The 27,033-nt window shown below is 38.9% G+C and overlaps 1 protein-coding gene across 1 annotated transcript; it reads right to left on the bottom strand.

Annotated features, from left to right (window-relative positions):
* Positions 1-865: 865 nt before the first annotated feature.
* Positions 866-27,033, bottom strand: zcchc14 (zinc finger, CCHC domain containing 14). Its single transcript, XM_008436548.3, has 14 exons — positions 25,932-27,033; positions 20,366-20,536; positions 15,245-15,419; positions 12,149-12,219; positions 11,994-12,065; positions 11,681-11,748; positions 11,207-11,352; positions 8,441-8,477; positions 7,228-7,564; positions 7,032-7,129; positions 5,645-5,742; positions 4,612-4,749; positions 2,884-3,852; positions 866-2,485 (listed from the first exon to the last, which is right to left on the bottom strand). Exons 1-14 carry the CDS (start codon positions 26,424-26,426, stop codon positions 2,430-2,432), a joined length of 2,931 nt encoding a protein of 976 aa, XP_008434770.2. The 5' UTR covers positions 26,427-27,033; the 3' UTR covers positions 866-2,429.

Raw genomic sequence — 27,033 nt, 5'->3', positions numbered from 1 at the left:
TTCATTGAATTAATAAAACTACTTGGATTTCAATTCAGTGTTTCCAAGGTTTGGAAAGTGCTTGATTTCTTCCTTGAAAGTCGTTGATATTTAAACTGCAGTTTCGTAATGAGCCCAGTTTATTATTTCTGAAATAAACCCTGAAATAATATTTGATTAATCAAATGTTGGATTAAAAGCTTAAATGTGGAAAATGTCTACAGTAAAAACCAGATATTTAAAGATTATATATATTTTTTCCACTGTCTGAAGTTAAATCAGACTAAATTTCTTTTAGGTCAGAATTACAAAAATTATTTCTGTTTGCTAAATGAAAGAAAACTTGGTGAGTTTTATTTTATTTTTTTGCAAACCAATTGATTGTTAATTTTATTTTGTATAAGATGGAACTAAACACATTTTAGTCAGAAATCACCTGTTGATTTCTGAGATTAATCAGGAATTGATCTCAGAAATGAGTCTGAGAAAACCGACATTTTCAGATCAACCTGATATTTTCTAGAATATGGAAAATGTTTTAATTTTGAAACTAAGTCCCAAATTTTCTTTCTAGAAAATTTCTGATTTTTTTTCTAGAAAATTTCTGATTTTTCAGTGGAAATTTACTCCTCTGTTTTTTCTATCTGTGGCCTTAATACAAGATATCAATGAAATGAATAAATGTCACATAACGGTGAATTAAAATAACTTCTTTAGTTCTTTTGTGTTGTTTTTATCTCTAAAATGCGGCTCTGGAGAAGTTGGATAAGGTCAGTTTGTGATCACAGATGCATAAGAGGAACCACGACTCCAGATGATGAATCTCATCGAATGTGAAAATAGAGGCAGTTATTCAAGGTTTTAACAGAATAATGAAGGCACCAAGTTCTTTATATTACAATGTTTATAAAGGAATAAACACACATAATGAGCTTCAAGTCTGAACAAAATCAAACATCAGACAATATAAAACTTGAACTCCAGACAAACTGCTGAAACGTTTGCAAACAAAATGTTTTAAAAAACTGCTGGAAACAAACAAACCAAATCCAATAAAAACTATAAAAGTTGAACTAGAGATTCCCTAAACATAATAATACAACCCAGAACATTTTTATACAATCATCTGAGCCGCAAAACACAAACGAACCTTTTTTATTTATTTTCAGCAGAACTTAATCGAACGTTTAGTATTTTAAATTAAATCCCCTTCTTGCTTCATGCCTCCCTCCAGGGGAGCAGAGCTGATCTGGGTCCAGCCCAGAATCACACACCTCAGACCCCAACACACACACCGACGCTTCCTGAACGCCTCGCCGTGCGACCAGACAGGGCGGCCGCTAGTCTGCAGGAGCAACGCAAAACAGGAGAACGGAACCAAACACGGAGAAAGTCGGACCTGAGTGAAGTGGGCCCCACAAACCTTCAAATTAAACCAAATTGGTGTCAAACTTTTGTGCTGCAAGAAATGTGTTTGTGCCGCTATCATTTTAAAGATAACAAATGTTTCCAGAGGTCATCAAAGGTCAACCAGGCCCCACATGTTTACAAAATCAAACAAAATGTGGCATCAGTCAAGCATGCTGCAAACATTTCCCAGAGATTTGTGCTGCAACGTTTTTATTTGTGCCACAATTATTTTAAAGATTAATAAATGCCTAAAGAGGTCAAAGGTCAACTGCAACACACATTTACAAAATCTAAGAAGTATGGTGTCAGTCAACAGCACTAGTTTTCAAAATGAACAAAACCCGACAAATGTGATCTAAATTATTTGTGCTATATTTCTGCAGGGTTGTTTGTTTGTGCCACTAATGTTTTAAATGTATTAATTAGAGATAATCAAATGTCAATCAACTGCACTGCTTTTGTGCAGCACACATTTTTAAATTTTTTAATAATTAAAGTGACAGCGATGGAAAAACATTTGCTGCACAGACGTTTGACACTAATTAGGTTTAATCTGGAGGAGGACGGGTGAAATGAACCTCCATGATTCTGCCCTCAGCTCAGATCTGAGGTAGAAAAGCTGCAGAGGCGACATAAACGACGACGTTCACTCAGCTGCTGCTTAAAGAATGACGGGCAGTCCTGGAGCGGCCGTCGCCTGAACGCCTCGTCGGTTTGGGTCGACACTGAAAAAAGAGAGAAAAGTTTCACCCTGTTTTAAAATCTCATTTTGAATATAATGATTGTTTATGTGGAATTCAGCCGATTGATGCCCGACTGCAGCACAACGGCGAGCGTTAAAATGAAATGACAGAGTCTGAAAAGTGAAAACCCAAAGTTTGGTCTAAACTCTTGGCTGAGCAGCAGGAAGCAGGAAGCTCTTCCTGCCTGAAGCTCCGGTTCGTTGAACCGTTTCTCCATCAGCGTTTCGCCGACTCGCTGATTTGCTCCTGCAGGTGAAAACGTTTCCAGCAGTTCAAAGGTCACCGCCTCTCCGTGGTTTATTCTCCTGAGTCTTTACTCTGAGAGTGAGGAGTGAACTTCAGCCGAAACGTTCCTGAGAAACGCAGCAAAAAAACAAGTTAGAATTTTAAATGCCCAGTTTAGATCCAATTATCAATGAGTTACACCAAAAACTAATCAATAGATCATCCATACATGATATTAAGTCAAGCAGAGCATATTTTCTTAACTTGCAACAAATGGTCGAGTGTTTACTAAATAAATGCTTTTATTGTTATTCTTATTTTCTTATTTTAAGTAAAGTGTTGGATTATTTGCATCTATTTATGCATTTCTAATATTGAAAAAAATTTAAATCTGCCATGCCTTTATTCTCATATTATCTCAACTTTAGTATTGTAACATTTTGACTTTATTTAGAAATATGACATTATTCTGGTATTATTTTGATTTTATTCTCATATTTCTACTTCCTGTTTCTCTCTCTCTCACCCTGCTGCGCCGAGTCCATCGCCGGCTGCTTGCAGTCTTCGGCTCGATGTCCGCCGCCGCCGCAGTTGTAGCACGACATGTTTCCTGCCGTGCGCTTCTGGCCTCCGTTTCCCACAATGCCGTGCGGCTGGTAGAACCCGAAGCCCTGCTGCTGGTCGTGTGACGTGGGGCTGTGGCGGTAGAGCGGAGGCGGGACCATCATGGGGTAGGAGAAGGGCGGGGCGGCGGCGCTGGACGAGGCGATGAGCGGGCTGAGGTGGAGCAGCGGCCCCAGGGTGAACAAAGATGGCTGCAGGTAGCCGGCGGCGGCGTATCCAGGCAACGCCGCGTACGGGCTGCAGTTACCGTGGCAACCGCAGGAGCTGCAGACGCACACGGAGGCGTTGTGATCGGAGGAGGGCGGGGAGGATGTGGGCAGGGCGGGGCTGGAGGTAGACTGGTAGTACTGGTTCCCAGCGGCGTTGGTGGGCGGGGCGGAGGCGGCGGGGGAGGAGGACAGGTGGAAGAGCAGCGGGGGCTGGGAGACGTGGTGCATGCTGTTGGAGGTGGAGGTGAGGGCGGAGCTTGTTTCCACCATCAGACCCACGCGGCCCGGCGGCGCCTCCTGAGGCCCGCCGTCCGCCGCGCCGAGCCCTGAGAACTGGCTCTCCAGCCGCGCCGCCACGCCGACCCCGGGCCCCAGGCTGAACCCGGCTGCGGCCGCCACGGCGCCCAGCGGCTTCGCCCGGTCGTCGGCGCCCAGCGGCGAGGGGCGGGGCTTCCTGGGGGAGGACAGGACGCGTTTCGGGAAGCTGGGCTGTAGCGGGAAGTCGGGCTGCAGGACGCTGAAGGGGTGGTAGGAGGAGCAGGACGGGGGGTGGGGGGGCGCCGGCTCGGTCTGAACCGGAAGAACCTGAGCTGTGGGACGGGCCGGACCGGCAGAACTCAACAGGAAGCGCTCCTTCTCCGTACCGCCGGCGGCGTTCAGACCTGAAACACAGAAACACAGCATGAGGAAACGCAACAAATTCAACTTCAAAAACAATTCAATAAATAATCAATAAATAAATTATATTGTTAAATAAAGCAGGAATGTCATTTTCTGTTGGTTTGTCTGGACTGAGAAAAATGTTTTTATTGAGAAATATTGTCTGTCTGTCATCCTAACATGAAATCTGATCCAAATCAAATCATTTTATCAAGATGCAGCTTAAAAATGACTAAATATGTTCATTAGATTTTTATTTTGCATAAAATCATCCACGTTCAGTTTTAGCTGTTTTAGGGCGTCTGTCACTTTAACTCCAAATAAAGTTAATCTGATACCAAAGTAGATCCTTAATATTTCTCTATTTAAGTTTTTGTTTGTTTCATGTAGGAGTTAAATAAAATTACGACCTTATTCTGCTAATATTCTGACATTATCCTCGTTTTATGTCGACTTTATGGTCTTATTACTGCGACTTTCTTTATTCTGGTAATATTATGACTTTATTCTCATAATTTAATTTAAAAAATAATCGTAGCCTGGCCCTAATGTTCTGCTGTAGACTTGACCTAAATTCAAAGTTCAAACAAGTAGAAGCTGTAAATTCACTTGTCAAAACAAGATGGCTGCCCTGGATGCACTATGGAGACACAAAGCGTTTAAAAAAAAAAAAAAATCCAGATTTTTAAAAAAATTAAACCTTCTGAGACCAAAAGAATGAATTAATGACCAAAACTGATTCACTGCCTGGGCCTACTTACGGCCCACAGCGTCTCTGTTCCTGTCGAAGGCCGAGTCGCAGCAGAGCGACATCCAGGAGGAGCTGCTGTCTGTGGACATCAGATGAGGAGGAGGAGGAGGAAGATGTGGCACTCCGTCCACCTCCACTCGCAGCTCTCCTGCACAACAGTTACAAAAAAGGTTTTTCTGCAGAAACCTTTAACTTTCACACTTCAACATTTCTCTAAAAATGTAAATGTTTAGAAGGGAAATAAAAAATAACCTTTTCTTTTTTAATATTGCAACTATACGAAAAGCGCTGACTTCAGTTTTCTAGGCCAATTCCAGTTTCCACTTTTTGACGTTTATAAACTTTTAACCTCCTGAATTATGTTTCTTCATGGCTCAAGAATTTGTTGTATTTTCAGCTGCTGTGGTTTTCTTTCACGCTGCACTTTGTCAAACAAACCAAACCCTTTGAGCAACCTGTTCTCCTCCTCGCCTGTGGTGGCGCTGCACCAAGAAGCTCTGAAGGAAACGACATGAAAGTATCTGAAGGAAACACTGAGCGAAACCTCCTTCCTCACAAAATGTAAACAAAAAATAGAGAGGCGTCAGATTTTAGTGCCTGGAGGATTTTTCCTTTGATTTTTGGTAAAAAACCAAGTTCCATTTTTCCAGCTGGCACTAGACTCACACGTGTGTTTCAGTTGCTTTTACCCAGAATGCTCTGCTACAGTTCGCTTGCTACTTATGGAAAAATCTCCAGTCCACTTGGCATTCAGATGCATTCAAAACGCACCAGAATTTGTTGGTTTTGTTGCCTTTTTGGTCCTCATCATAGTTCAGTTACACATTCACACCTCCCCAAACAAACCGGACTTTCACTTTTGTGTCACAAGCAAACATTGTAAAATAAATGTGTACTTTGACAGTGCAGTGCGAAAGAGAGGCTGAAAATGCAACAAACATTCCCAAACGAACCGATGTTAAGACATGCTTAAATGTAATATTGTCTGTATTTATAAAAAATACAATCCTTTTTTGGGTGTGGCGCCTCTTATCGCCCCCTACCTGCAGTGGAGGTGGGGTGCACTGAGATTCCCATGTGACTGGACGGTGTCACCCTGGCGATGCCGCTGCAGGGTCGCTTCTCCGTCTTCATCTCCTTGCTGCACCAGAAAAGACGACTTTTATCCACTAGGGGGAGACACCGTCCACTAAATCTGTCAGCTTGGTTCTAATTTAAAAACATGTGGAAAACCTGCTGGAAGAAATTTCTGTTTTCTGCTTCCTGTTTGAGCACAAACACACACACATCCCCACCTGGCTGGAAAGTTGCTGACGCTGACAGATGAAGGAAATGATGCACAGGTTTGGACTCACAAAAAGGTTTTCCTGCAGGATCACGTTTTTTTTTCTGTTTCCAAACACACATTTCCAACCCATTCAGTACATCTTATCTCTCTGATCCGCAGCAGCCGGTTAACCATTCACCGTTTATGGACTCCAAGTTCAGCTTTTACACCTTTTATATCGGCGGCCGATCAGCCAGCTTGTTACTCGATAATGGAGTTCAAGCCAAAGCCAAACGTATCTCAGAGTAAAGCAGACTGATGCTTCAGCAGATTACTTTAAATGTTTCCTGATGATGAAACAATCATTTGAACTCTGAATCGTCTCTGAACTGCACCGCAGAAATTAGGAAACTTGACTAAGAATGATAAAGATCAGTCAATGTTTTTAAATACAGATATAATTTAAAAAATGCAGTTTTCTAGTATCTTAATGAAATCATTTCTACAACAGACACTAAGAGTACCAGGAGTATTTCTTCGGATCTATTTTTTTCTTGTCTTTTGGGTGGAAACCAGGGCTGAATCGATTAATAGGATTAATTGTAATTGATTGTTTAAAAAACAGATTTAGTGATCGATTGGCGAATAGAGACTCAATTAAAGGTCATTTGCTGAAAGAAAAACATAAGAGTTGTAATTAAGTCAAAAATGTGCAGAAAATATATAAAGTTTAAAATTAGCATAAAAATCTTTTGTCTGTAAATTAGTTTTACCCAGAATTCCTTAGATGTCAGTTTTATATTTACTGTATAAAAAACTACGAAGCACCATTTGCTATGCAATTATTAATTGGCTAAAACAGATTTACGTAAAAGAATCTTAAATGCAATGTATATATTTTTTGTACAGCTTTGGCTTAATTACTGCTCCGAGTACGTTCTTTTACCACATGGCCTCTTTTGATTCTGTATACTCCAGTTAACGATTTATCAGTAAATCGATAGTCACGATTAATCGGATTAACCGTTTTAACCCTGGTAGAGTAACAGCTTATTAAACTGGATTCCAGCCCTGAAGCAGAAGCTTTTCTGAGCCGTTTCCTGATTTCCTGAGACTCTTTTGCAGCCGAACGCGTCAGACAAACCGAATCTCCTGCTGCTTACTCTGCTGACTTCTGAAGCTCCAGCTGAGTCTTGAGTTTCTTCTTCGCTCCCTGGGTCAAGTCGTACTTGTTGAGGTCTTCCTCCGTCAGCGCTAAAAACTGTCCATGAAAACAGGTCGGACATTTTTCAGAAGAGGTTAGAATATTTCCCTATTTCACTTTTTAATTAATGCGGTAAAAAGTGAATGTAAACAGACCTCCTCCATGGTGAGCTGTTTGAAGACTGGGTAGTACTTATGGAGCCGGAGTTTACGCAGCCAGTCCAGGATGCCGTTCTGCTCCGGTGTGTTGGGTTGATTCTGCGTTAACTGGGCCGGATGGGTCTGGGAGCGGGGCAGGGAGGGGGAGTGGGACGCCTGCTGGGAGTGGGACAGGTGCAGCGACTGCGTGCTGGGCGGAGGGTGGAGGTGGTGCATGGAGGGAGGCAGCGGCGTGGGGGGGGACAGGAGGGAGGACAGGTGAGGCGGGGAGCGGGTCAGAACCGAGCTGTGGGTGCTGACGACGGGCTGGACGCTGGCCACCCGGTACACCGCCCTGAAAACGGAACAGGAAGTGACTCAGGTTCATCTGACACAGGAGACTTAAAGGGGCAGTGTCGCGTTTTCCAGGCACATAGTGCCATCTTATAGCATAATCAAGTAACTATGTTACCTTCAGGTTTTACAAACATGATATACATGTCAAATATGACTTAGAAGAAATTTGACTTCCTGTTGTAATGCCTTGAAATTGGACCTCTGTCTCTTTAAGAATCTCCTGTTCTGCCAACATGGCTCCTCTATTAACCCTTCAACAAAGTTTTTACCAGCAATGAGAAGTAGCTCCTATAATGATCTCTGCAGGTGTGCAGTTTCAACAGGTGTTTGCTAATTGCTGCTGGCTAGTCTGAAGGAACTCAGTGGGGGAGGAGCTGCACCTCGAAGGCGGAGCTAGGTCCACCCAGGCGTTTTGCACAGCTGGATGGTTGCCATGGAGATTACAGGATTTCTCAAACATGTATGAAAGAATCAAAGCAAAACTCCAGACTTATTTTTGATGATTAATAATGATGTAAAGCTTTTAAAATCTATTTTACATAACACTTCCCCTTTCAAAAAAAAAGAAAGAAGAATCAGAGTCATCATCCTATAAAACACATTTTCCATCCCAGATCAACCTTCTACATCAGCGACTAGCTTACTCTAAATATTGGAAGTTTATGCCTTGAAAGCTGAGGTATGTAACTTTCATATTAAAGAAATAAACTCCATCGTTTCAAGGCTGGACATGGCAGGATTACTGTTGGGTTTGACTGGCTGGTTTGATTTCTGTTTTTATTCATTCCATATATGTTGCTGATGTCGGTATAACAGCAACTGTTGGCAGACGATGATATTCACTGGCGGTTTATCACCCAGAAAGAATGTTTACCTGTTAGCTCCTCTGTACTGCACCATACAGCCGCTGTCTGAAACAGAAACAAAGACTTTCATCAACTAGAAACACTGAAAACCTCAGAAACATGCACAAGATTTTAAAAAGTGTTATTATATCGAGGACATATGTTATCACATGAACAGAGCCGATCAAGTGTGTGAATTTATCCATTTATAGAGCCTGTAAAATTATTACAGCCCTTTTTACTGCTTTTAAAAAATCAATCATGACAGTGAAAAATTATTTCTACAAAAATAATAAGTGTGCTGTAGCTTATTTTTGTCTTCATCAAACCAAAGAAGATTCTTCCATTTTACCGTGTATATCTGAATTAAATTACCTTTGTAATTATATTTTCATTTATTAGGACACACCTAAAGAGAAGCTGCAGTTGGCTTGGGTTGGTATCGGCCGGTCAAAGCTTTACAAAACTCAAGAAAGTAGAAAAACAGCCTCTAATCTCCAATCAACACCATTTTAAGGCGAGAACGAGAATATTTTACTGCTTGGATTTAGCACAGAGTCATACAAACGGACCAAACAAGACACTGGGTTGGATTCCACCTGCACAAGTTATTCCCAAAGAAACTAAATCTAAGGGAGAATTAGCAATAAACTCCTGCAGAAATCAGTTTTGTAATCGAAACAAACTTATAATCACATGTGAATAAGCTTGTTTATCTGAAAAGTAATTAAAAATCATGGCGTATGTAAACAGTTACATGAGATATATTCATAATTATACTTAGGAGTAGCTACATATGCAGCGTTTTAGGAAAATTGTAGTCAGATATTTTACATTAGTGCAATGGAGTCAACATGTTGGAGTGACACACAACTTTTTATGAGATAAGATGCTGTAAGAGCTCTGGTGGAGCCAGCTGCACATTGTCCGAAAAAAGAAAAGCAAAAACAATCTATCATCCTGTTACCACTTCCTGTTGTCTTTTTTGGAGTTTCCATCAGTAGTAACATCCAGTTGTTGATCACGTGGCTCGTGTCATATGAAAAAATGTGTTTCGACATGGCTGAAAATCCATCTCATCGTAGCGCCAAAACTGTTTATCAGAAAACATTTTTAAGAAATTGGCATCTTCCCATTAAGTGTCATTTCAATTTGTGCTATTTTAAAGTTAATGGAAACACAGCTAATGATAAGCAAGCCTTCAGGCTAACAGGATTGTTCTCCCAGTCTAGTGTGTACTGGAAAAACTGCCCCAGATTTTGAGTAAAAGTGTGTTGGTGGAAGAACTTCCCCCTGACGTTGCTCACAACGCTGCAGCTGAGAGCTTGAACAATTCAGAGGCACAAACACAGAGACACATGCTGCACCGGCAGCTATAAATACACTCAGAGATGAAGTCACACTTACACATCACACGCACGCACATTACGTCTTTCTGTCTTCATCAGGACTTTCATTCATTCTGCGCCATCTTAGTAAGTTAGCACTTATGAAATGCTCAGCAGAACCCAACAAAAAAACTTTGAGATCAACAAACAAAATATATTTTTCCTGAGAAAAAAATATATGAACAAAATGAACGCTTTCGGGATCGACTCGCATGAGATGGAGAAGGAAAATACATCAGACAAGCTGCCTAGACTCTTATACTATGACATAGTAACGACCTGATGAACTTGAGTACAACATGGAGGAGCTTCGCAGCCTGAAATCCATGAGCCGCTTGCATGTTATTGTTTACATCCAGAAGTTTTGCGCCTGAGCACAAAGCCGGAGGGGAAAAAGACGATTCTTTCACTTGTCATCCAAAGCTGCGCTGCAGCGGTGGAATAAATCTGTTAAGAAAATAAAACCTTGAGATGCAGGTTTTATTAATTTGGTGCAGTGAGCAACAACAAATGGAAAACAACATTTGAAGAACAACTGAAAACCACCCATAGTCTTTTTTATTTTTTTAAATAAATGAAATCTAGCGCTCTTTTTTCCATAAAAAACTGCAAAAATCAATATTTACAGATATATTTAAACACAATAGTTGGTTATTGAGAGCCAGTGGAAAGTCCAAAGAGCCACAGGTTGTTGACCCCTGATGTGACCCAAAAATAAAGCAGAGGAACTGCATTTATGGTTAACCATTCCTGCCATATTCCTAATACTCATAACTAGTACAGTACAATAGAGCTGAAAAAACATTTCCCACTGTTGGTGAAAGAGGTCCTCTGTATGTAGTATATTTGAGTAACACACACACACCAGTATGAGGTCATCCCAGTCTAGGCTTCCCAGCATGCCGCAGTGAATTCCCACACCGGACTGAAATAGACCCGGTCGGCTCCGTCCAACACCTCAAACCTCTCAGAGCGCCACCTCACCTCGTCTCTGTGACCGGCTCTTCCTTTTCTCATCCCAAACAAACCACACAGACTTCCTGCACTGCAAAACGCAGCATGTAGAGTTCACTTTAAAAAATATGCAAACGCAATGCCTAAAAAAAAAATCCAGTTCTCCAAATCTAGAAATGTTAGTGGGTTTACACAACTCTAATAACTAGTATTTCTATTCTTACTTGAGTAAGATTTTCTACCCACTGAATGAAAAAGAAACATGTTTTTCACCAGACAGACACACAGCTGCAGTTTTTGTTAAAACTTCATAAGTTTTTTAGTGAAAGAAACTGATTTGGAAAAATTTATTTTGCCTGATTTTGTTGTTTTTTGTTATTTATATAACAAAAAACAACATTTTTGTCCTACCAAAATTTCCACTAAACTTTATATTTTGGTCGCAGGACTTACTGGAGGTGGAGCAGGTGGGGAAAGCGGGAGGTAACCTGGTGGAGGGAGGAGACGCGGGGCAGCTGGGGGTCAGAGGTCGGCTGGAGGTGAAGAACAGCTGGACGGAGTGATGCTGCAGGACGGGGCCGGGCAGCGCAGCCAGACACCTGACAGAGAAGAGAGGACATGTAGAGATGTCAGGAAGGGTTTTTTTGTCTCACTATCAATCAATCAAGTTTGATTTACATCGTAAAAACACAAAAATCAACAACTGAAACATTACATTTTGCAAAGTGCCGTCATCACACATAAAAATGTTGATACATTTTTATTTGATTACAAATCAAAATCAACTTTTAACAGGTGGGTTTTCAATCTAGACTTAATGGATGCAGAATGTCGGTTTAGCCTTGTAGAAGTGAAAGTTGGGGTGAAAACAACTTGATGTTTGGTCAAAAGACTGAAACTTTAGAGAGATGAGGCTCCTGCACTGACCTGCTGTCGACCTCTACGGACCGAGGGAGGAACTTCTCCAGTCCGTCGTCAGGAAACACCTGAGAGAGCTAACAGAGCAACATTCAGCACGATTAAAGTAAAACTACCCACAGTTCACTGCACATGTCACTCTACGCTGACGATGCTCAGATTTTTACACAGGTAAGTAAATATTCTGGTAATACAAGAAGTCATGTTTATCATTACTGCTTTTAGTTAATTTAACAGGATTCAGTTGAAACGGCTTTGGGATCAATATGTATATTAGCTGGTTACACCATTGGAAATCCCAGTAGCTGCACCAGATTATTACCTGGGATACCAGCTCTGCCACTTCCTGTTGAGTTCTGACAACAGAGGATGTAAAACCGTCGGACCAGCCCACCTGGACAGGCAGAGGAAAGGAGGAAAGCAATGAAGAAGAGCAGCAGACGACGATAAAAATCTACCTGATTGGAGTTGATCTACCTCAAACACATATTCGCTGCCGTTGTCTGGCTTGTGGATCGCTCTTCTGAGCACCACCCGCTCAATCACAGCTGCAAGACGCACACATCAGTTCACAGACCAGTAAAAACACAGACAGTCAGTAGAAGAGCTGTTCAACTAAAAGAAAGCTGAAACACACATCCCACACCAGTAGGTGGCGATAAAGTCAGTATAACTCACATGTTAAAATACAGAGAAACGAAATCAAAAGTAAAAATTCCATGTTTTTATATGTAATTCTGACCATTTTAAATTATTTTCAAACCTCACATGGTACGTTTTCCTACCAGCTTTTTTATATTTATTTTTTAAAATACTGTTTTTATTCTATTTACAAATCAATCATAACTAACCAATTTTGGGTTTTTGACAAAAAATATTTACAAAATAACTCCTTTAATGTCAAATCGACAATTCACAATACAAGCATCGAATCGATTAATCAAATTAAATCAAATTAATTGATTATAGAATCGTCAACTTTCACAAATAAATCATGACGACAAAATTTGTTATTTTTTTGATAAAAACATTTACAAAAAGATCCCTTAATGTCAAATTGACACAATACAAGTATCCTCATATTAATAAGAGAAATAATTGACCAAATTAACCGTGATTAATCGATTATAGATTAGTTTAACATAAAAAGTCAATTTGCTGAAAGAATAACACAATCTGAGCAGTAATCAAGCCAAAAATGTAAAAAAGAAAATCTGGAGGACGAAAGTTGTCAGCCTGATGCGATTTTGTTTCCAGAGACTTTATGATTCATGGATATTATTTGTTGTTTCTGTTGCTTTGTTTGTTTATTTTGGATATTTTAAATATCTTCCAGTTAGAATTAATAGTTTATTGACCTTTGAGAATCTGTTCTTGCATTATTATGCCCTTACCATCATATAACAATATTATTGTTGCAAACACTTCTGGGACAATTGTCCAGGAAAATTTGTTATCATGACAGTCAAAGTTTGAACAAAACTAAAACTACTGCTAAGATTAATAAGAACTAAGCAACATCTAACTACTAAAAACCAGCAAACAAACTATGAAAACAAATCAGAACTAAATAAATTAGACAAAAAGCCAAACAAATGAAAACTAAAGTCAATTGAAAGTTATTTCGAGTTAAAATATGGGTGTGGCTTTTGTTATGAGCAGATTTTTGGGCGTGAAGGGACAAGCAGCCGAGACGGGGATGGAGTTAGTTTTTCCAAATGCTTTGGGCCGATTTACATCAACAAGCAGTCAAACTGTTTATTACCTACTGATTTTATTAGTTTACAGCAACAGTTTTTAAAGAGTGACAGAAAAATGAAACAATCGGCTGCCGGAGAAACGCAGCTAAACACAAAAAGCAACGAGACAACATGGATCTAAACAAGTTGCTCTCCTGTTTGCACGCTGAAGGTTGACAGCTATGCAGTGTTAGCAGAGGTGACATAGCTGAGTGTTGTGTTACAGATCGGACGCCTGGCGAGACACGAGCTGCTCAACGGGTCACTGATTTCTAATAGCTGATAACGGAAGACGGCCCTGTTGATCGAAAAAATCCAGCCTGTCTGGATCATAACCGTAAATAAAAAACAAGCACAAACGTTTTAACAACAAAGTTATAACAATAAAATTATTATTTTTTTAAATTGCATGACAATACAGTCAAAATAATATAAGAATAAAGTCATACTTTTGCCAGTGTTAGTTGTAATGATACAAGGAAAAGTTGTAATATTGCCAGAATAGAAAAGTGGTATGACAATAAAATCAAAGTAAGTTTAGAAAAGTTATAAAACTGCCAGAATAAAGTTGTAATAATAAGAAATAAAGTTGTAATATTACCAGAATAGTCGCAAAAATAAAAGAAAAAAGTCATATGACAATAAAATCAAAGTAATTTTAGAAAAAAGTTATAAAACTGCCAGAATAAAGTTGTAATAATAAGAGAAAAAGTTGTAATATTATCCAAGTAAAGTCAAAATAATACGCAAATAAAGTTATAAAATTACCAGACTAAATTCTTAGTCATATGAGAACAAAATCATAAAATTAGTATAATAATTAAAACGAGGAATGTTGGGCATCTTGTGAAGCTATGCGCTGGTATCCATTTTAAAACCAGGAAATACTTAATCTATTAACAAATTATCATCAGCAGAAAGATTTTTTAAACGATCGTTTATTTAGAAGAAAGAATCACATGAGCTGATCTGCGAACGTCAGACGTTGATAATTATATAAGCTTTTTTCATATTAACAACTTTTATTTCTGGTTAAAATGATTTTCCTGCTGATTTGATTTTCTTTTCAGAATTAAATTAATATTCTTGTCACGATAACAAAACTTGCTGGACAATAAATTGATCCAGAACTTATTGCAGTATATGATAATATTGCTTTGAGGCTATTTTTAAGTAATATAGTGGTAATAATGCCATAATAATTCAAGAAAACATTTTCAAACATTAATAAACTTTATATTCTAATTAACGTTTAACACTGGAAACTGATCTTCAATATCTAAAATAATGAAACAATAAAATGAATGATGAAGTTGAAACCAAAACATTAAACTGACAATTTTTATCATCCTGTTTATGGTAGAAAGAGAGAAAAGAAAAATAATGCAAATGGACATTATTGAGCTCATTTTAAATTATCTATTGATTTATTGATTTTTTTGAGGCTTAGGGAAATAAAAGCCACTTTTTCAAAATATTTTCTGTCATTTGTAATTTCTTTCTTAAAAACTAAAAAATCTGAGCTTTTATTTTGAAGTCGTTTTGTCCAGCTCTAGTTGATGCTGATTCTTTACGAATAATTAATAATAACTCAAAACCCTTTGAAGACTTTGAATTAATGAGCCACAGAAACATTTATTCTCCCTTTGGGATCAATTAAGTATTTTTGATTCAAAGTTTTTAAAAATATTTTTGTGTCAGAGCCTCACTGCAGTTTTCCCGCCCAGCCCTGAGGGCCGCATTCTTTCTGCTTGTGTTCAGACGCAGCAGCATGCTGCATCCTGCTGCATCCTGCTCAGGTGTTGTTTTTAGGTCATCGCTGGCAGCTGCTCACCTTTCGCTGCTTTCTCCTGGCGGCTCCTGGTTGCATCCTGGACCTGCAGGGGCGGCGGAGGAGAGCGAAGCTCTGGGCGAGGAGCCGGCAGCTCCTGGGGGACCGCCTGCTCTTCGTTTCCCAACGCTGCGGCAGAGGGCAGGCCTGAACCCGTCGACGCCTCTCTGCTCTGGTTCTGGGGGTCAGAGGTCAGGAGAACACATGAAATATCAGAGTTTACTGTGTTTTACTAGATTCAAGAACGAATGACAGCAAACTGAAGAATCATCAGGAGCTTTTAATGAATCTGATAAATATGAAACATGACAAAATGTTTGAGAAAGAGACATCAGATTCAATGAAACCAAAGAATTAAAATCAAGTAAAAAAATCAAAGGTTCTGTGCACAAGTTTTTTTTTAACAATGTCTAAGAGAGAAATCTTTGTCCTCTGAATATGCAATACACAGTTTTCATGTGACGTCACACATCCAGGAAGCCATCTTGGTAGGTAACTGCCATGACAGACAGGCCTGTCACAATAAGCAATAAATCAATAAATCACATAATAAATTAAACCATCTCAGTAACTGCAGATTGCATGATTTATTGTTTTTCTCCTTTCTCTATTTCTATAAATGTTTTCAGTCTGGTGCTTTGGTCTCAACCAGCCCTTTGTTTGAAAGACAATTTCGTTAACAGAGACTTCATAATCCATTTTATTTGCTGTTTCTGATATTTAAAATGTCTTCCAGTCCCAATATTAAATGTTCATAAGAATTTAAAGTTTATTGATGTCTGAGAATGTATTCTTGCATTATTACTCTATTGCCATTATATTAGTTGAAAATGGTCTTAAATCAATGTATCGTCCCAGGACTTGGAGTTGCTATGACAACAATAAACAAGTCACAAGCTTAGATTTAACTTATAAACAATGTCAGTGCATCACATCTATTAAGACTTAAACTTTTTTTCCCATAAAAGTTGTTTTTGTTGGTCTCAAAGCCATGATTCTTCAAGATGGCTGCTCAGAGGCGTGGATCACACAGCGTTGTGTCACATTAAAAAAATAAGTGGAAAATAAAATTAAAACATAGTAGCATATTATTAGAGCATAGACAATAAATCAATAATATATATATATATATATATATATATACATATATATATATAGCAATAGACACATGATCAGTATCAATAGATAATACATCTGATAGAATATTCACTGAACTGCACAGCATTCTGGGAGATGTAGGCAGAGGAAATGTTTTAGCTGCTCAACCTCTCACTGCAACTTTGGTGGCTTGAACTAACTGATTCACTCTTTGGTTGCCTAGCAACTCACATTCTTTGGTTACCTAGCAACAACCTGCTGAGTCACTGGAACAGCAGCAGTTTAAGGTTTTTTTTTTTTTACTGTGACTCATAAATGTTTAAAAATCAAAAACAGAGCCGTGGAGAGAAAACTTGATGAAACAGGGAAGGTCACTCCATCAGTTCGGTAGCATTTACGGTATTTAAAACAAAAAAAGAATAAATAATTATTGATATCGACTGATATGAAACGATTACATCGTTTTAAGTTTTCCAGTCTGAAAAGATTTGTATACAGGTGTGTAAACAAATCTACTTTCAATGACGTTGGGCAGTAATTTTTTCCACTACGGACACAAAATAAAAAAACTATTGACTATTTTTTAATTAACTCATAATTGGACAGCAAAAAGTGCTTAATTGGATTTTTTTGTTTTTACAGAATTTGAACAAGGCGAAGTTTAAACTGCAACTTGGAAAAACAATTTTTTAATGCAAAATATTAATATTTTTTGTCCAATTTTGACTTACTGCTTTGACTGTCAGAATATTTGGGTCTGCTCCTGTTAATTGATCATTTACTAGATTATTTGATAATTATTGCAATAATCATTTAGTCTGATTAATTGATTCATCCCCAAAACATTATATTAGTATTTTTTATTCAGTCAGGTACTAAAAGATATGAAAAGCTTGCAACAAAATAGAAACAGGATGCTTTTAGTTCACAACTCCCTATTTTTCCTTTTATTTTATCTGAAAAGCAGATTTATAACTTTTTATAATGATAACTTTGAATTATCTGAGGCATTTCAGCTGCTAAATATACAGCAGCGACTCCATCTCAGCAGAATGGAAACAAGATCTGAAATGAATTCAAGATGTAAAAAATGCAACTTCACGAACTTGAAGTGGAAAAATGTAAAATGTGTGTTAACAGTTTCTAAATGGAAAACTGAGATAAATACGTCAAGAGGGAAATGGCTCCAGTGATTGCAGCAGATTTCTTTCCACCCAGTTTTTTGCTTTTGAGGTTGATACACATTTGCTGAAAGCCGATCGTTAACATGTGGCAAACTTGCACCACAAGCTGTTTCCAATATAAACAATACCTCAGCTGGTTATGAAACACTCCCAGACCCGAATCCATGACTATTGTCGAGTTCAGACATCAATAAACCTAATCTGAACTGGAAATGTCGTAAACTAGCTAGCTGATTTATATGTTTTTAGTCTTTCCATCCAAAGTGCGTCAGAAATCCCCTACTTAAAATGCTGCGTCATCAGAAATGAAAACCCCAGATACGGTACGTGCTGCTAGCAGAAATCATCCGGGCTGTAGCTCTGAAAACAATTAAGAGTGCTACCGCCACATCCGCATGTTCCTGAGCGCGCCTGCCAGCAGCCTGGAAGGAAGCAGAGCTTCGAGGTAAAACGGGGAACAAACATTGGAAGCTGAATTAAAAGAAACTCCAGGAATAAATTTAAAAATACGTGGCCTGAAGCTATAAAAATCCAGATTTCTGGTACAGTAGCTCCTCCTTCCTCTCATATAAAAGTCAGCTGTTAATTCCCACACAGGCCTTGTTTTTATGGCCCTATAAAGCGAGCATATAATGGGCCGATTATGCAGGTTTCAACTGGCCTAGTAATGTTGTAATATATTGCATATGCTGTGTTTAAACTACCGCATTGTTTCTGCATAAAAACCCCTCTGGAGTCACTCAGCATCCAGCTGCTTCGTGTTAGTCAAAGGTTAGGAGAGTTGACTTGAGAAGCGGAGAGACTAGAGAGACACGAGTCACACGAATGGAGTGGCGGCAAAATATTTGGTCAAAAGGGTTAAAAATGAATTATTAGAGAGTTTTAACAACTTTATAAAAACTGATGTTTATGTAGTTTATTGCTAACACAATGCAAAGGTAAAAAAAACATCATGATTTCAACTCCAGGGTTTATCAGCCTGGCAGGCTGCCAGGATTAACCTGCAACCCCGCCAGGCTAAGTGTCGTGTCTTTACTTATTTTAAACAGATTTACTTTAATTGCATTTTTATCTGTTATATTAATCTATTTACATTACATCAAAGCAATTTGCTTTGTAATGAAGTGATTCTGGCTAAAAAGAGTCTTTAGTGGAATGGAAGCAAAATGGTGGCATAAATGCTCTGTAAGTGAACTCATGCTGCAATTAAAGATTATTTTAGTAATCAATTAAACATCACATAAATCCATTAACCAGATATAGAAATAGGCACATTCAGCAAATTTTTTATTTAACCGTTTTAAAGATGCAAATAAGGAAATAATCTAATTCTTTCTTTAAATAAGAAAACAAATATTTTATTGCCTATAAAATGCAATAATACATCAGTGCTTTAGTGAAAAAAGGGTCAAAATTGGATAAATTATTCAATAATAAATAGATTCTTTAAAACACAGTTTTGATATTTGAACCTGTAAAAAAAAAAAAAAAAAAGAAAAACTGAATAATAAATATATTTTAACATATTTCACATTTCATTTTTTTTAACATAATTCAACCGGTTCAGCCCAAAGGCAGCACTGAGACGGTTTTAGGCAAAATGTTTGCAGAATTAAACAAATACCAAAATTTGCTCAAAAACTTGAAGCTAGTGCCCTTTGGGACCATTTTAAACTGTTTATCTGCAAAATACAAAGTCGATTTGGGGTTTATTTGCTCTTCAAAGGCGCTGTTGCAGAAACATTCATCCATCTATCGGGATTTGAACCAAAGACCTTTTTGCTGCAGCACTAATTGCTCCAGTGCTACGGAAAAAAGCTGCAAACCTCATAAACTGAAGCAGAAAAAACTTCCTTCTCAACAATCTGACTGACTGGTGAAGTCATACAGACGATGGTGCGATTACTCGTCTAACCAGGACGTAGTTAAAATCAGAAGTCACAAATTTCCCTCCATTTTCTCACCCCCCCCAAAAAAACCTGCATTTCTCTGTGATATGTGATGGTTCTGCATTTAAATAGAAGCCCATCGGTCGCTTCAGAGCGCAGAGAGATGGAAAGACAGCCAAAGAGAGAGCATTTATAACTTCCTGGGGATTCACTGGAGACTCACACACACCACAGAGGGTTGATTTCAGCACTGAGAAATGTGCTGACCTGCACTAAGCAGGAGCCAAGGGCAACAAAACACTAAATACAAGCGCTCCTCTGAGTCGGGTACTTTCCCTGCTCCTGCCTGCGTCGGACCGACTACAGGCTGTAAAACCGTGTTTACGTCTGCATCAAGTTAAGAAACAAATTTAATGTTTTGCCTTTGAACTTCTGCTCTACAGTCGTTGCTTTTCCTCCCATTTTTTGCTGCTTTGACCCTGTGCCGGATGATCCAAAGGGTTAAAAGAGCGGCTCAGTTTCCGGCATCATCTGGAAATCCCCTCCTTTCGCTCCCGCTGCGTTCTCCGCGTTTCATCACATCCCGACTGCTCGGCCACATCTGGGTGGAAACGACAGCCTCCGCTCGTCTTTTATTAACAACGTTTCGCTCCTGAACTCGCTTCTTTTCCAAATATATCTCACAGCGCTGCAGGTTTTGTTTTCAGGGGATTTAAATAAAACTTTCTTCCACTACCAAATTAAATGTGGCTGATTTGTAACTTGTAACCAAACTGGAAGGGATGCATCAAAAAATCGGCTGAAATGTTGCCTTTTGCTTTTAATCTGAATCATAAAACGAGTTTAGAGTTTATTTTAAGCTAACTTTAATTCCTCCATCTCAATCCACTGCTATGATTCTGCAGCTGCAGAAATTTGTGAATCTAAGGAAAAATGTAAAGTTTGCTTCCTACCTTGTGCCAGTAGCAGGTTGGCAGGTAGGTGGCGCTGGCGTTGGGCAGGGAGGCCTGAGGCACGGCGGCGGTCTGATGGTCGTAGTGGTGATGAGGCTGAGCGCCATGGCAACCAGCAGCTCCATCACTGCCAGCTTCTGCTGCAGCTTCTCCTCCTCCTCCTCTGCCGGCCTGGAAAAAGGTGGTGGTAGCATCATGCTGTGGGCCTTTTTCACTGGTACGTCACACAGAAGGGAAGAAGGAAGAAAACTTCCCTTCAAAGATTCAACATTCCTTTAAATTATCAGCCAGACGGATGAAACGTGTCGAAGATCCCAAAATGAATTAATCGATTATTCAGATGATTAATTGATTATTCAGATGATTAATCGAATATTCAGATGATTAATCGATTTTAACATTTTTTCGTTCTGTTGATTTTTCAGTCAACCATTTACGCTGATTTTATACAACCTTAGAAATACATTTAAAATACAAATAAACAAATTAGGGATGCATTGATATGACAATTTGAGCCAATACCAATAATTTATACTAATTAATTATTAATACTAATATTGCTGTTACTGCCACAGCCAGTATTATACATGTGTGTGTGTGTGTGTGTGTGTGTGTGTGTGTGTGTGTGTGTGTGTGTGTGTGTGTGTGTGTGTGTGTGTGTGTGTGTGTGTGTGGGTGTGTGTGTGTGTGTGTGAGCGCGTATAAAAAAAAGCTGTTTTATTACATTTTATCCAATAAAATGTTTATTGTCCTATTTAAAAACAGAAATTGAATGACTTGTTTCAGTAATGCACGATCAGCATTAGCATTGGTATCGGTTGATGTTAGCATATCGATATCATATCAATAAGTAAAACTGGGCCGATAATATTAACAACTTATATTGATTTCCATCGATTTGGTCATGTGACAGTGACGCAGCAAAGGATTGTGGGGAGAAGCAGGAACAGTGGTAAATAATGTTTATCGGCCACAACAGCAATACTATCAAAATATCGGTATCGGCTTTTCATATCATTGCATCCCTAAGTTGTGTGTGTGTGTGTGGGGGGGTGGAGGAGTGCATTTTTCTGCATGTCTAACACTGCATGATGAAGCTTAAGTGGTTAAATGATATTCTGTGTTTGGGATCTTCGATCCAGTTTAAATTAAGGGAATCTTTTAGGGGAAGTCCCGCTGCACCATCATTTTTTTATCTGATTAATTTCCACAAAAATCGATAGAATAATTGATTACTAAAATAATTGCTAGTTTCAACCCTAGCATGGGGCACCCCAGGGCATCATTTTGGTACCACTTCTCTTTTAACTTTAACACAGATTATTATTACATCTTATAATATCGTCTAAAACTTTTCTTTTGCAGATGACACTTCTTCATACTAACTGATAGTTGATAAAGTTGTTTTGTTTAAAGAATTTTTCCATATTAAGAACTTTGGTGTGAAAACGAGAGCTTCAGATGGTTATTTATGCTTCTTTTCTTGTCCAGATTATTGCAAAACTTTTCCCACATTAAGAAAACGAAAAAGTTATTCCCTGTATTAACTCTGAAAATATTCTGTCAACGATCCATATTTGTTTTAACTTTTATTTGGTGAAGTGCTTGGTGAGATTTTACCTAGAAAAACTTAAATTCGTCAATATTTCATTTGGTTGTGAAATCAAATTTAATGTAAATTTAAAAGTACACTATATAATGGTTGAGATTTCACATCAAACTCAAACGCCGACGTTTCATTTCCAACTTTCCCATCTGAGTGTGTAATTTTCCAGCTGAATAAGTAACAGTGGAGGTGAGTTACAGCCTGTCATTGTTGACGCCTCACCTGTAATTAGGTGCAGAGGAAACATGGATGCTTGCTCAACTCCACCCACTTCAACTAAAGACGCTTTCCTTTCTGCGGTCAGGTGGAGACGGCTAAGCCTGCAACTAACAGTTATTTTAGATATTGGTTAATCTATCAATTATTTTGATGATTAATCAGTTAAAAAATAATCAGCACATTCTGTTGATTTCTCATTTAGTCCTTTTTTTTAAATAAAATATTGGAAATGCATTAAAAGATGTAAATACACAAATAATTAACTTCCTTTTTTAAATAAGAAAATAAACATTTTATTCCCCAAAATGCAGCATTCCATTAGTTAACGTTTGATTATTAAAAGCTAAATAAATTCCCAAAAGTTCGGCCCTTTTTGCTTGATTTCACAAATGCATTGTAGGGCTGATCTGGTGATTAGTTTTTGTATTAACTGAATTAAAGTTCGGTAGAAAAAGGTGCTTCATAGGATAGTTTGTTGGGGGTTTTTTTAGCAGAATTTGAACCAGGAGAAGCTAAAACTGCAACTTGAGGAGTTTTGGGAAGAACAGATTTACAGACAAAGGTGGTTTTTTTTTATATCTTAAATGCAAAATGTACATTTTGTCTTAATTACTGCTCTGAATATGTTGTTCTTTCAGCAGTTCACCTTTTCCTGAGTCTACACACTAGCTAATAATTAACTGATTAGTAAATTAGTTGACAATTATTTCAAAAATTGATTAATCCGATTAATCCCTTCAGCCCTAAAACATCATATTAGTAGATTTTTATTTGTCTGGTCCCAAAAGGCATGGAAAATGATTATTAATTATAAAACATTTCGTTGTTTGAGGTGTTTAAATCCGATTAATCGTTTAAAATGGTTACATTTCCTTTTAAGAAGATCTCAGAGAATTTGGATCCAAACTTTAAGATTTTGATTCGATCCAGCTGTTGCACCTCCATCATGGAGGGAAGCCCATCTGTTTAGCTCCAACTGTTTTTACAGATGGGCTGCACAGTGAGTAGAGTGGTAGAGCTGTTGCCTTGCAGCACAAAGGTTCTGGGTTCGATTCCCGGCCCCGGTCTTTCTGCATGGAGTTTGCATGTTCTCCCTGTGCTTGGTGGGTTTTCTCCAGGTACTCCGGTTTCCTCCCACAGTCCAAAAACATGACTGTCAGGTTAATTGGCCTCTCCAAATTGCCCCTAGGTGTGTGTGTGCATGGTTGTGTGTCTGGCGACCTGTCCAGGGTGACCCCGCCTCTCGCCCAGAACGTTAACTGGAGAGGCACCAGCAACCCTCCTGACCCCACTGAGGGACAAGGGTGAAAGAAAATGGATGGATGTTTTTACAGATATTTTCACACTTTACTGGTTTATTTTACCTGCTTTTAAGAAATGTTTTTACAAACCATCTCATATGATGCATTAAACAGTTTTTAACTTCCAGTGCCTTTAGAAAACCTGGCAACCCCTCGCATTCGACACCGTTTTGTCGTCACTGTCACTCCTTGATGTCATTCACACTGCAGGCTTCTCCACGAAGCTGCTTTCACTTCCTCTTTCAAAAGGAACAACACTAAGAAAAACCATGAAAACACTTCAGCTGTTTGTGGAGGAATTTCCACAGAAACACAAAAACAGAAACGAAGGATTCTGGAACATGAACGTGATATTCTGTCCCAAAGCAACAACAGAAATCGCTCTGATTCATCGCACTTCCTGGGAAACTGCAGCAAATATTCAGTGAAATCTATTATCAGCTTTTATTGGCTGGTTGTTTGAAGATGATTTTAATCGGACCGGATGAAATTATTTAGATTAAAACCTGATTGAAAGCAGCTGGTTTGAATCAAACTGGTTCTGACCAGACCGTTCTGTTCTCTGACATATTAAAGATCTATTTAAAGCTTAAAATAATTATTTTTAAAAAATATAGGATCTGGAAATAACAGAATGTATCACAGGAGGCATTGACAGCTGGATGATCTGATTATTAGATGATTAAAAGGAAACACAGATTTTGGACCGATAAAAGGATAATCAGTCCAGGAAACACATTTTTCACTCTTTCTACTCTTATCCAGATGTGGAAAATAAGGAATAACATTCCATATTTTTCCAGACTTTGTAAGAGTTCTCTGTGTTTTGTTCTGTTAAATATACCCTACAAACAATTATTCTAGTAATCGGTTAATAATCAGTTATTCTGACGATTAATTGATTAACCATTGACACGTTCTGCAAGTTTTTCATTTAATCACCAAAGCTTGTTTTATGCAAAACAAGGAAGACATTAAAAACACAAATAAATAATTCAGTTCCTTTTATAAATAAGATAAATATTTTATTACAATCCCTTTGTTTTCGCTCGATCATTTCTAGCATCTGCAGCTAAAAACAATCCCTTTAACATCAACATGTGAAAAGTTCGGTTCTTTCTGCTCAACTTAACATCAATACAGGATTTATCTGTTGATTATTTTTTGTATTGACCAATTAATAATTGATTAGCAAAGGCTGATTAATAGGAAAATTTTTGTTTTTACAGAATTTGAACCAGATGAAGCTAAAAACTTCTACCTGTGTAGTTCTGTGCAGGACATATTTACAGATAAATAATGTAAATAATAAATGCAAATGTCCACTGTTGTTTGGCTTTGGCTTAACTGGAGCTCTGAATATGTTGTTCTTTTGGCAAATACTGTTTTTGAGACTGTATCCTCCACTTATTGATTAATTGATTATTAAATCAGTTGACCTATTATCAATTAATCACGATTAATTGTTTCATCGATGGTTGTGTAACACTTTCTTCTCAACATTAACAAGGTGTAGGGCTAATTTGTTTGTTATTGTTTGAACAGATTAACTATGGAATAGCAAAAGGTGATAAGTAGTAGATCTAATAAGCAATAAATCAATTAATCGTGTTAAATTAAAACAAGCCCAATAATTTCCATCTGCATGATTTATTGCTTTTCTCTTTTCTACCAAAAACTGGACGATAAAAGTTTTCAGTCTGGTTTCAACTATCCCTTTGTTTGAAGGGCAATTTTGTTTACAAAGGCTTTATAATTCATTTTATTTATTATAACTGATGTTTTATTGATTTATTTTGGATATTTAAAAAGTCTTCCAGTTCCAGTATTAAGTGATCATTAGAAATTAAAGTTTATTCATCTTTAATCATGTGTTCTTGCACTGTTATGCCATTATCATCATATTACCTAAAAATGGTCTCAAAACGACAATATTATCGTTTATCACAATTACTTCTGGAACAATTTATCGTCCAGCAAGATTTGTTATTGTGACAGGCATATTTACAGATGTTTTCAATGTTTGTATGGTTTTGACTTAATTACTGCTCTGACTATATGCTGTTCTTTCAGCAAACTGCATTTTTTCCTGGGTCTGTGTCATCCAGCTAATGATTAATCAATTACTAAATTACCTTCATCACGATTAATCGTTTCAGTACTGTATCCTATTGAATCCAGTTAATTTTTGAGTGAGTTTGTTTACAGAAAAAGAAGATTTTGTCATTCTAAATGCATTTTTGACTTAATTACTGCTCTGAATATGTTGTTCTTTCAGCAAAATGCATTTTTGAATTTGTTTACTCCAGTTAATGATTAATCAAATGCTAAATTAGCTGGATTCCTCGCCATAAATCCTTTCTGTCTAACTGAATTTGATTCATTTTTGAACTGGTTTGTGTCCATAAGGACAACACCGACCTTTGACCTCTGCCCTCACCTGCAGGATGTCCTGGATGTGGCCCAGCTGATGCCTCAGCACCTGTTTCTGGTGGAAGTTGAAGGCAGGATGGTTGGAGGCCATGGTGAACAGCAGCAGGAACTGCTCCTCCGTCCTGCCTTCGTTCAGCGCCAGCCCGTAGTTGTTGATCACCGTGTCGATGTGGGTCAGGGTCCGGTACAGGACCCCCGCGGCCTCCCGGTTGTCCGTGCCCAGCAGCGCCAGGGACACCAGCAGCTTGCTGCGGACCACCTCGTCCGTGACGTTGGTGAGTCCCGAGAGGTCCGCGGGGTTGTTGGCTTTGATCTCCGCATCCCGCAGGGAGTGGTAGTCCTTGCGGGCCAGGTCCTCCAGGCAGGAGCCGAGGAAGCGCAGCTCGATGGGGACGCAGAGGTCCAGCAGGCCGCAGAGGAACTCCGCTCTCTGGGCGGAGGTGAGGGTGGAGAACCAGCGGTACACCCCCTCTCTCTGGACGCAGCTCCGGCTCTCCACCATCCTCACACCTGGAACCACCTGGATCAAAAGAACCTGTCGGCGCTCACATCAAAGGGAGCGCACGCGCGCGCGCGTCAAAACTTTTTGAACTTTCTCCAAACTCCTGTGTTTGTTCCCGGCGGAGGGGAATGAAAGAAGAACAAAAGTTTCCTTTGTTTTCGGACTTCTTCCACAGTAATCCCGGCAGGGTCTGCTGCGGTCTGGTCCGCCCGGACTGGGTCTCTATCGGACCGCACGCTTCCTCACAGTCCGGCTGCGGACAGTTGAAAACTCTTGGTCTCGTTCAAGCCGAACCGTGCAGAGACTTCGGAACGGAGCGTCCTCATGGTCCCCCGGTAAACTGTTTCAACTGGGACAAAGCTTAAAAAGCAAACCCGGAGCAGCCTGGGGCTACAGCCCGCTGCAGCTGGGAATGGCATTTGAACATTTCAGAGACATTACCTCACCAGACGGGGCTCTGCACGCAGGTCTCAGCGGTAAAAGTTCCGGGTTTATTCACCGTTCAGCAAACTGGAAGTTTAATCCTGCCTGAATCCTGCCATGACTTCCAGAAAGAGAGGGGAAAAAACAGCTGTGAAGAACATTATCCCAGCTCTGGCCCACGGAG

This window comes from Poecilia reticulata, chromosome 6 (genome assembly GCF_904066995.2).
Source record: "Poecilia reticulata chromosome 6, P_reticulata-male-v2, whole genome shotgun sequence".
NCBI lineage: Eukaryota > Metazoa > Chordata > Actinopteri > Cyprinodontiformes > Poeciliidae > Poecilia > Poecilia reticulata.
Note: the sequence above shows the minus strand (reverse complement) of the source record. Positions and strands in the feature narration are given on the sequence as shown.